Source organism: Neodiprion pinetum, chromosome 1, assembly GCF_021155775.2.
Source record: "Neodiprion pinetum isolate iyNeoPine1 chromosome 1, iyNeoPine1.2, whole genome shotgun sequence".
Classification (NCBI taxonomy): domain Eukaryota; kingdom Metazoa; phylum Arthropoda; class Insecta; order Hymenoptera; family Diprionidae; genus Neodiprion; species Neodiprion pinetum.
The window spans coordinates 36,263,326-36,274,200 of record NC_060232.1 but is presented as its reverse complement, the minus strand read 5'-3'; the positions used below and the strand labels follow the sequence as shown (position 1 = coordinate 36,274,200).

Here is a 10,875-nt window from a genome sequence, read left to right as displayed (position 1 = left end):
GTCCAGGTGAGAATTCGCTTCGTCTTGTACTTGATAAAATCACTCTTGATCAAGATTTGTCGTTCAGCCACCGACGCGTCCGTCGATTATCGTCTTTTCTTTCTTTCAACCGGCAATCTATCGACATTCGCAATCTCGATAAAAAAAAAAACGTGAAATTGTTTCCAGAAAACATGGAATGCGAATCGTCCCGGTGACCCCATGGATCGGCGAAACCGACCTATAAAAATCACAACTGACGATGCAGCGAAGCGAAAAAGCGAATCCAACTCGAATTTCTTCCATATTTTGATACACTTTTCAAAAAACAATTGCATCTCACAATTGTATCACACTGAACCTGCGGTTACGGCTTCGCGCAACAGCCAGCGAAATGAGGTGCGCCAAAAAATATCCAGAGGTGGAGAGGAATCTGCATACGACGGTCGGTACAAAGTGAGTGTGAAAAATGTCGAATTAACGAGATTCGTAGAGAGACATGCAGACAATAGGGTTTTGATCGGGTGACCCGGATGCTTGTCACGTCAGCCGTCGGCTTGTTCTCCACATTTTATCATCCCGGGCGATATGAAGCGGTTCGTAAAAAGGTAATAAATGTTAAAACGTGAATCGAAGTGGGTAAAAGCGTGGACGCAGCGCGAGCGTAACACTGAGATTTCTTTCTTCATTTTTTTTCTACCGTATCCTTAGCCCCTTTTTATAGGTTCTGCGTTTGATTTATGACGGAGACAGCTGCGCCCCGCGAACATCGACCAATCCCGTACACCAGGAGAAAACACCCCGCCGATTCTAGTTTCCACTGCCATCCTGAACGAGGAATGAAAAATAAGAGAAGGGAGAAAGTCGACGCGCAGCCAGACAGGCAAGGATTTAACCCGAAAACACCGACCTTTTTCATCGCCTGCGTATAGTAGGTACGAAGGTTCTAATAATCTTAACCAAAAACAACGACTCTCTCCGTTTCCGTCGATTTATACTCTACATGGGCAGGATCCGCACGAATCCGTTTTTATTTTTCGCCTAAGTGCAAGTAAATTCCACCTTTGTTGTACCCTGCAGGCACTGGATTAAAAACGAACGAAAAAGCTCAAGCAAATATAAGGGCAATTCAACCGGTAATATCCGTCGAACGGAAGGATCGGAAAGAAAAGAAAACGACACCCGTTTCAACCGTAAAAAAGCAAACAACTAAATCTCGATGTGAGAGTTATTTCTCCTCGAGCTGTGGCATTTTTAAAAAAATTTTTCACTTCGGCCCTTCTCGCCAATTTGTACGAAACTGGCTCGAATTAATCCTTTACGTTATATTTATTTTGGCCGGTATACATTATCATGGACGAAAATCCACGAATGGTAAACACGAAAGTTCGTGGAATTTTTTCTGGTCGAAAAATTTAATGAATCGGCTTATCCACAAAGTACGCGTATTAAAAAACAAGTTTCCAATGTACAAACATCATTTTACCGGATTAATTGAATGGCTGAACTGCAAATTTCGTTATTCATTATCGTGCCTAAAAATATTCGCATGTGTGTTCTAAAGATTTTTTTCCTCTTTAGAACAATTCGTTTCAGCCTCTTTTTGATTTACAGAATCTTTTAGAATCAATAAATTCCACAAATGCAGCAGTTTATTATCACCGAGCTGCTTTAAATCGCGATTGCTGCAGAAATACTTAAACAGATCACAGAGAAGGCCGAAGCAAACTAGGAAGCGTGAAATGCATCGAGAAATTTTGATATTCATTCTCGCCAAATTTCGACAATCTCTACCAATTGTTTCCGCGAAATAAATTATGCAACAACCTAATTGTCAGACGAAGGAAGGATGAGAAACATTCGGAGCGCTCGACACTGATTTACATGAAAATAAACGACACGCAGAATTTGTTGTATAAAAAAACTTAAACTTTATTTACACTCATTACTAAGGAGAGAATTAAAAATTGCACATATTAGCTGGGTGTGTAAATTCGCGGGTGTTAATAATACATTCATAGAGCGATATATCAGGGTCGAAATCCTCTCGACAAAAAAAAATCATCGACGCAACCTTATCAGTACCGGTATCCGGCATGGCTGGCCGAATTGACTCCAACACCGGCACCCTGGTAGCTCGTCTTCTGGTAGTTCTGCTGGGGCTCGGCGCGGTACTGACCGTCCTGATTTTCGCCACGAGCTTCAGCGGCGAGGGAAAGCTCGACTCCACGACGGATCTCCTCGGAGATCGGGGGCGGTGTTGGCAGATGAGCGCCCTCGGGATGGAAACCGTCCGGTCCAGCGGTGTAGCGGATCGTGTAGAGGACGCCGTCGGGTCCGGTGTACGAGTAGGATCCGCTCACGCTCTCGGAGTCACCTGGGATGACGAGAAAGAAAAGGATTAAATCGTCGTCGCTGCAACGCCTGACAAGCCAGCATTGCGCGTGCCCTCACCTTGAAGGACGCCGGCTTCTTGAGCAGAGATTCCGTTCTCAGTCTCGTAATTGAACTGGTAAGATCCGTCTCCGTTGTTCTCGTTGTTGAACTGCTTTATGGCGTATTGCTGACCGCTGTATCCGGTCTGTCCCTGGTTGTAGGAGGTCTTCTGACCTTGGTAAGCTCCGCTCTGACCTTGGTAAGCTCCGCTCTGACCTTGGTAAGCTCCCCCCTGACCTTGGTAGGCACCGCTCTGACCCTGGTAAGCTCCGGTCTGACCTTGGTAGCCTCCGGTTTGACCTTGGCTGTAAGCTCCGCTCTGGACCTTGTGGGCGGGAGCGGAAACGGATGCGGGACGGTTGAAGCTGCCGCCGAAACCCGGGGGTTGAACGAATCCAGCACCACCGGCGGAGGCTGCGGATCCTGGTGGAAGATAAGTGTGATCGAGACGAGCGGACGCCGCGACGCCGATCGTGAGGAGGAGAGCTGTGGCTGCGAACTGTGGAGAAATCGGATAAATCGGTTACGGGAGGAAGAATCGGTATACCTGACGTCGTGATTGGACTGACGATTATTGAAAAAATCGCGGAGAGTTGCGGGTATTAAATTGCACTTTGGATAAGCAAGTAACACTGTGCGGGATTAAATCGCGGATGAAATCGAATCTTCGAGTAGCGGCAACTCTCGGCTAGACCAAGAGCCGCGGTCCGTGGAACTCTCACAATGTAATTACATCACTTGCCTTCATATTGGTTCTATGAGTTGTTACGTTATCCGGAGTGTGCGAACCAGATGAGTCGAGTGATGAACGGCAAGAGCGGACCGCTTATATAGCGCTTCTCCCTACCAATGAAGAAGAAGATTCAATTGTTAAGCAATACCTCGGCTGATACAGATCGCCGAAATAATATTTGACGCGAGGTCATCTCGAGGAGAATATATTCCGATCACGGGGGGGAACGTTTACTACGCACATGTATGCATGTATGTATATATGTATATATATATATATATATACACGCATGCGTGGATATGCGAACCTGTAATTTGAAGATTATTTGCATACGTTTATTACACTTAATGCCTGCGTATTCCTTCGCTTCGCGCCAATTTTTCATCGAATTCGGTCACTTTTGTGACCTCGCCTCGACACCAGATCTTCGACATTATTCACGGATTCGTGACTGCATTTACGATATTTCAGACACCGCGTGCCGTCCTATTAATTCAGGTGAATTATATTATACAGTAAGGGAATTCAATGATAGAATCGAATTTGAAAGTTACCTTCTCACAAATCTAATTCTAATCCTAAGACGAAATAAGAGCGAACGAAATCTGAATTGAATTTGAAACGCTTAATCGTGTCACGTGAGTCATCGCATCCTCTCAACTTCGCCATTTATTACATCATTTATGAAAATCATTCCACGCGAACATTCGGAGCTTGGTCGAGACTATTTTTATTTCATTCGAAGCTGTCCCATCCATAATAGAAATACGCGTTTTAAAGTCTACATTGACTCAGAAAAAGTCATTTGTTTCAACTCCAACTCATTGCGAAATTTCTTTTGAAAATGTAAATTTTTGTTCATGTCAAACTGGCAAACTTTTTCATTTCTTGCACTAATTGTGAGCATCTTTTTTCGTAATTGGAAACATTTCGTCATCATTACATAGAAAAATTTGTCAGACGTATAGAAATTTTTCAATAGATTCATTATTGAGTAATCGTGTACAATGTTCCGATGAGACGTGTACGTATGCCTGAATTGCGTGGGCGGAGGTAAAAGTGCAGAAAGATCAGAATATAAAGGGTCACACAGAATTTTCAGGGAACCGAAAATCAAATTTCTAAGATTTCAAGATTTCAAAAGTCGGAATATACTAAAGTCAAATTGTAAAAAATAATCAAAATGCAGAATCGTTAGAATGGATAAGAATATAGCGAGCCAGAACATAAATTCGTCAGAATTTTGGTTTTCTGCGTCCTTCATTTTAATACATTTCGACTCTCTGTGTTTTAAGGTAGATTTTCGCGCTTATGAAAATATGATATTATGACTCCTCTATTTGCTAGAATTTCTACAACTTTTATCCCCATCCGATTAGGCAATAACATTCCTGCAAAATTACGGAACAGCTGGAATGATTTTCATTGAAAATTGATTGGTTATGGCGTAATTCCGCAGCAAATTCTCGACCTTATTCCGATTATTCCGTTTTCCCGAGCACGGGAATGGTTATTAGCCGGTAAAATGGATGAAATAAAACCGCAATTATTGGTGCGCGGTAGACACAAACTGGAGACTTTCCGAGAAAACAAACCGGTATAGGTACCGCAGCATTAGAGGAATTTATATAAGCTTCAAGCTCGGAGTCTGAAAAGTTTTTGAAACAATTCGTTTGTCGCATAAATTTTATCTCGCGTGAGGCGCGGTTTACGTCACCGCACATTTGCAATACCGGGAAAGTCCCGGGAGGTCGTTTGAATTTTCTATTCCAGGCATGGAACGCGGGTCGAAGATCATCGGCTGGGTTTCCAAACTGGCATAATTCAATTACACGAGCCTCAGGTGTAATCCTTTACGTTCACAGAGCTGGATCGATCGAAGTTTGCTAGGCAGAGGAACCGACGCCCTGCATGCGTGGATCGTGAAAACAGCCGAGAGCCTTTTACACCCGTCAAACTATTTGCACATGTCGGAAGACCTTTGCGCTTATCTGTCTGACAGGTAACGCTTGATAACCAAAGATACGATCTCGACCCCTGATCTGCACCTCATTTCACACGTAGTACTCGACTCCAAACGTCCGCCTATCGGTGGTACCCAACTATGGAAGACTCTCGTTAATCGCATAGATCGGTCCAACACTCGTGCCAAATCCGACCTTAAATCACCGAGCATCGTTGGGACCAAAGGATCGTTACACGATTCTAATCGAGTTACACTGTAAGGTGGAACGAGGGACGGGATTTTTCGGAGAGGATCGTCTCCGTCCAGCTTCGATCTTCGCACGGGCGTGACGCAACATGTGTGTAAACTCCGAATCGAAAGTGTCCAGGATTCCTCCGATCCACAATTCGGTGTCTGTAAGCAGCCTCTTCGGCACGTCCGGAACGATCGTGCGATTCACGATTAGTACCCACAGTGTACACTGACTCATTGTTCTCATTGCTGCCGGGTTGCTGCGAGGCGATGATGCAAAGGCAAACAAATGTACCCAGCGAGGAGATGATGCCGCTTGGAGGTGTGGAGGTGCGGAGGTGCGGAGGTGCGGAGGTGCGGAGGTGCGGAGGTGCGGAGGTGTATCCGCCTCCTGGACGTGTGGACGTCGAGGAGATACCGCCTATCTGCCTGCACGTACGTACGAAGGTATGCCTACATAGTTGCGTGAGCTTGGGAATGGGCGAAACGAAATTGCTCCGGGTGCCTTCTGCAGCCAGGCACAGACGCCCGACTTACTTTATACACTCTCACTCCGCGATACTGGAGCATCTTAAAGGTCACGTCAGCCGCAAGGTCCGTCATTCGTTACGTGCTCGTTTATTTCCAGGCTCTCTGTGTTGTTGGGTAATTGCCTTGTATACCTGCGCCAAGTCGAAGCTACTTAAGTCGTCGAGGTGTAACCCGTGTCATGAATCACTTTTATGCCAGGATTTGTATACCTACCTACCTGCCTGCCTGCCTGCTCTGATTTCTTCGATTTTATTACACCGTGTAATATCGCGAACGGGCGATAACACCGATCGTTAAAAAGTTTCACTGCTTCACTCTGTCGTCATACTCGGCAGTTGAGAGACGATCATGGCGCGCGATGCGTAATTGAGTCGTTCTTGATGCACTCGCCTCGACGCTGTTTCAACTTGTTTTCACGTACTCGCCAATTACACTTCGCGTTCAAAGAATTCCTGTAACTCTTCAAGGATTATAAAACGAGACAGGTATATTACCGTATTGTGTTCCCGGCTGGCTTTTGGCCACAATAGACTGATCGAAAAGTACGTCAAACCAATATCCTTGTAGGTACGCTGCTTGTAACTGGTTTTCCCAAGGGTCGTTCAACTGCCCGGAAGAATATTCATTCAACGAGCATCGCGGAGGAATAATTCTCGGGGATTGAAAAAACGTCGAACGTACAACGTCGAAAAGTCTTTCGGTAGCCGTGGGACAGCTAATCTAGTGCAGGCAAAAGTTCAAACAACTCATCGGTACGACGAGGTATCTGAAATAAGGGAAAAGTGGGGAGAAGTTGGGGCAAGACCTTTTGATAACGTAAGAAAGCCTCAATTTTCATGGTTTTACGAACCCGAGTAACAGTACGTTGGTACCTACATGTGAGCGTGTATAAAACCTCACGGAGAATACGTCCAATTCCACCTTGTCCCTCGGGAGAAGAAGTAACTTTTCATCCTTCCTTTAGTATGGTAAAGTATACGCGAGTAATCCCTCTCTAATTTCAATTTCCACGGCTTAGCGTGAAGTTCAATTACCAATTAAATAATAAGCTATTTTGCAAGATAAGGCCCTGGGCCAAGTTTACATAACGAGGGCACAAAGTCGAGGGCGACGACCATCGTTCCGTTCCTCGTGTGCAGTTTGTACTTTATAATACATCAATTTTCCGCCCGAGTTCTCGGCTCTCTCGCGAGTAAGGCTGAAATTCTCCTCATTTCACCTTTGTTCCTTCGTCTAACAGACAGGTAACCGAAGGCACGGGGTAACTGAATTACTTCCGACAAAGTGCCGCCTGCCTCTGCTTCCTCGCCCTCGTACACGACCGAGGGGAGAAATTCTATCGCGACGCGGTGAGTGCATATTGTTCCTTCTGCATTCCGCCGGCTTCGCCTTCGTTACGAATCATTATTTCAGCCCTGAAGGCGGAGACGGGTCGTTTCGTCAAAAACCAAGGCAAGTCACAACTTGTTTACAAAAGCATCGTAAAATGCGTCATCTTTATTGGTGTACAATACAAATTTTTATAAGATATAAACCTAGTTATTGCGAGTATCTGCAAGGATAATACAAAGAACGAAGAAGTCAACACCCTCAACGGTGTTGTCTCACGTGGCTTCTGTTCTTCGGATGCGACATGCACCGAACAATAGCCAAGTCTAGTAGTGATAGCCTCCGGCATTGGCTCCGGCCGAGGAATGCTGGTTGTTGTACACCTGGGCAGATCCGGAATGATACTGTCCTCCCTGGTTTTCCCCGCGGGCTTCAGCGGCCAGAGACAACTCGACCCCGCGACGTATTTCTTCGGGAACGGGTGGTGGAGTCGGGAGGTGAGCACCTTCGGGATGAAAACCGTTCTCATCAGCGGTGTAGTGGACCGTGTACTTGAGTCCATCGGTCCCGGTGTACGAGTAGAAGCCGGAAACAGCCTCGGTGTTGCCTGTGGAAATATGGAACAAAAGGGACCAAGATGATAAAGAAACTTTGGTCGAGATTGCGGGGATTTCGCGCAGTCTGCACGCGGCGTCATTACCGTCACTCGGAGCGGTTTTTGGGACCGCGGGTGACGCGTCGATTTGGGAATTGTGATCCATCGAGGGAGTTGCGTTATATCGAGGTCGGATACGGAGGTTTGAGAGCCCTTCAAAATGGACTCCGAGACGTCCGAGCTGCGGGCAGTCAGCCGAAACGACATTCGCCTCGCCAGTCCGGAGACCGTTCCAAGGACAGGAAGCTTGTATCGTTGGGGCAACATCTTCGAGAGGAAGTCCATTGAAATATGATTGCGGACTTTGGCCGGTGTTGTGTGGTCCGCAGTTTGCGGAATTTCCTATACGATGGTCTGCGATCTTCCACGCAACCTCGAGCATCCAGGCTTCGCCTTCGTTTCGTATCGATTCAAACGCGGGCGAGAAGTTGGCGAAGAAATTGACGAAGCCGGTCATGGGAGAGGAAAAAAGAGAGAACCTCGTTCGCGGTGAAGAACCGTCTGCGAGAATACTCTCAGACACACTTAACGCTTGCGAATTTTTCAGGAATGAATCTGCGGCGACCGACGGTATTCGAATACCGGAGGGTTTTGAACGCCGGAAGGAATCTGCTCGTCGCCTGCGGCTGTTTCATCAAGGCGAGTCTACCGGACCGATGGATGACAAAGCATCGTCGTTACACCGTTTCTAAACTCGTTCGGTGCAGTTTAATCCACATCCTTAAAACGTCAAGAGTTACGAGGTCGTCACGCCGTGGAACGTCTCGTCATTTTTTATCCGTCTTGCTTTTTACCATCTCGAATCTCCTAAGATCGTTCTACCGGATGTCGCTGAGGCTACCTTGTCCCTAATTGTGGACACCGACGAAGAACTAACTCAAGAAATGAGACATCGATGGAGATCGTATAGAAGAAAAACGTTGCCTTCGCATCGCCGAGTGTCTTGAAAACTCGTTCGAACGCGTTGCGGATGAATCATTCGAATTGATCAATAGCAACGGCATTCTGGTCGTACTCAATGGACCACGCTTCGTCGGTTCAGCGGTTAATCTTTATCGACGAACAGCAGAGACTGCCAGTTTTTGGCTCAGGATTTTACTACTGAACCGAAATGACGGTTATACGTTGCTTCGAAAGTGAGAGGTGACTGGTCCGAAGCAACGTAGAATATATTCAGCCGTCGGATAATGAACGGTGAAAACAAACGAAGAATATTGATAAAAGTTTGGGCTCCATTTGTCAGAAATTATGTAGATGAAAAACACGAGCATCCTCGTATCGTGGTTCCATCTCAAACGCGGTTAAGAGCCTAGGATGATGATTCTTGGAAGAAAAATGTATGACGCGAAATACCGACAAGGACAAATAGCGACGGATAAAAAGCTCTTACCACGGGCTACTCCGGTTTCCTCAGCGGAAATTCCATTAGCCGTTTCGTAGTTGTAGCGGTAAGATCCGTCGGCGTTGTTCTGATTGTCGTACTTGGTGATCGCGATCTGTTGTCCGTGATAAGAACCTGCAGCGGTGGCGTGAGCCTGGGGATTGTAAGCTCCAGTGAATAATCCCGGAGCTTGAACGAGCCCCGCTCCTCCGGCCGTCGCGGCCGAAACCGGTGGAAGGTAGGTCTTCTCCAAACGGGCAGCGCTGGCCACTCCGGCAACGAACAAAAGGGCGGCGATCTGCGAACAGGAGCAATTGCGGTCTACATCGCACGGCGACGTTGGTCCATTCGTGATTGCCGATTGTCTTTCTCGGGAGGGTCGATTCCCGCCACCACGAGCTGCCGGACCAACACCCCCTTGACCACTGGCCGACAGCTCGAGAGAAGACGCTTAACTCCTGACAAAAGCTCTTGGATCCGGAGACCGTGAGGGACTTGGGAGAAAACTGGATCGGTGAAATAACAGTGGGATCTATTCAAACGCGGACATAATTAGATCCGACACACTCGCGGACGGTGTGTATTGATTTGGAATATCAGGAGCGAAATTTGTACAATGTGGACTCGGAGGATAGTCGATGAAGACCTTGGGTCGTCGGAAGTAGTCCCGATGTAAGACTGAAAATTATTTTCGAAAAGTCGATTTTCAACGTGAATTCCGTGCATCGCTTTGACGTTGAGTCGCACTGAGAAAAATTTCCTTTGTTACAGTAACTAGAATAATTGAGTAAAACAAGTATCGTTAAAAAAAACTGTTTGAATATTGTTGGGATTACGAAAAACGAGGTACGCGTAACCATTTTGCGCTATTGTCGATTCTTTTTTTGCAATTGCAACGGAAAATCAGTTTGTTCGGTTTACTCTACTTTTTTAGTTAAACAAGGCTTTGACGTCAATTTATCGTTGCACAAGCATTAAATTTTCGCAACGGTTGCAAGAAAATATAGCAACAGCGATCGTAATGAGAAAGAATAGTAACGGATACCAGACTTTCCGGTAACAGCTAGAAAACTAATCTTCATTTTCTACCTAGAACTATATTTTTCGATTGTGGTAAAAAATGAAAATAGCTAAGGACTGAGCGGTAACCGGAACTAAAAATTTCTCTGAATGTGGTAACCACACTGGTCAATCAACAAGATCTGTTTGAATTACGTTGGCAATTATACATATATTTGACACTTTTCGATGAAAAAGGATGTGACTTACACCCCGGTGGAAGTTGAATATTTGGGATAAAATTTGATTTTCGTAGTGTGAAAATTTTACCTTCATTTTCCTTCTCTTCCGAATCGAAGCTGTCTTCACTGTTGTCAAAACTTGACGTGCAACTCTAGGAATGCTTGCAATGAGACAAGTGACGTCGAGTTTAGGGGCGAACGGTTTATATACACAAAATCTCCCCCCTGAATGTAGCCGGGCGGAAAGAATTGTTGAGCAATACGTGATCGAAACGTGCCGAGTGTTTCTGATATGGATCATCAAAATACGAAATATCTAGAGTGACTTGCGATTCGCTGCGGAAAGAAGGCGTGCGCTGTAAATACAAAATTGAAGGTGTAAGGCTCGCCACA

The 10,875-nt window shown here is 45.9% G+C and overlaps 1 protein-coding gene across 1 annotated transcript; it reads right to left on the bottom strand.

The window, feature by feature from the left end:
• Positions 1 to 1,886: 1,886 nt before the first annotated feature.
• Positions 1,887 to 10,651, bottom strand: LOC124224836 (pupal cuticle protein 36a-like). The gene is made up of 6 exons (XM_046637042.2): positions 10,571 to 10,651; positions 9,251 to 9,539; positions 7,534 to 7,812; positions 3,158 to 3,240; positions 2,434 to 2,914; positions 1,887 to 2,356 (listed from the first exon to the last, which is right to left on the bottom strand). Exons 1-6 carry the CDS (start codon positions 10,574 to 10,576, stop codon positions 2,058 to 2,060), a joined length of 1,437 nt encoding a protein of 478 aa, XP_046492998.1. The 5' UTR covers positions 10,577 to 10,651; the 3' UTR covers positions 1,887 to 2,057.
• Between the last annotated feature and the right edge of the window lie 224 nt (positions 10,652 to 10,875).

Coding starts and splice junctions, on each gene's coding strand:
- LOC124224836 (XM_046637042.2), bottom strand. Junction 7,813..9,250: donor GGAAACCGGAGTAGCCCGTG/GTAAGAGCTTTT, acceptor ATATTTCCACAG/GCAACACCGAGGCTGTTTCC. Junction 2,357..2,433: donor AGAAGCCGGCGTCCTTCAAG/GTGAGGGCACGC, acceptor TCGTCATCCCAG/GTGACTCCGAGAGCGTGAGC.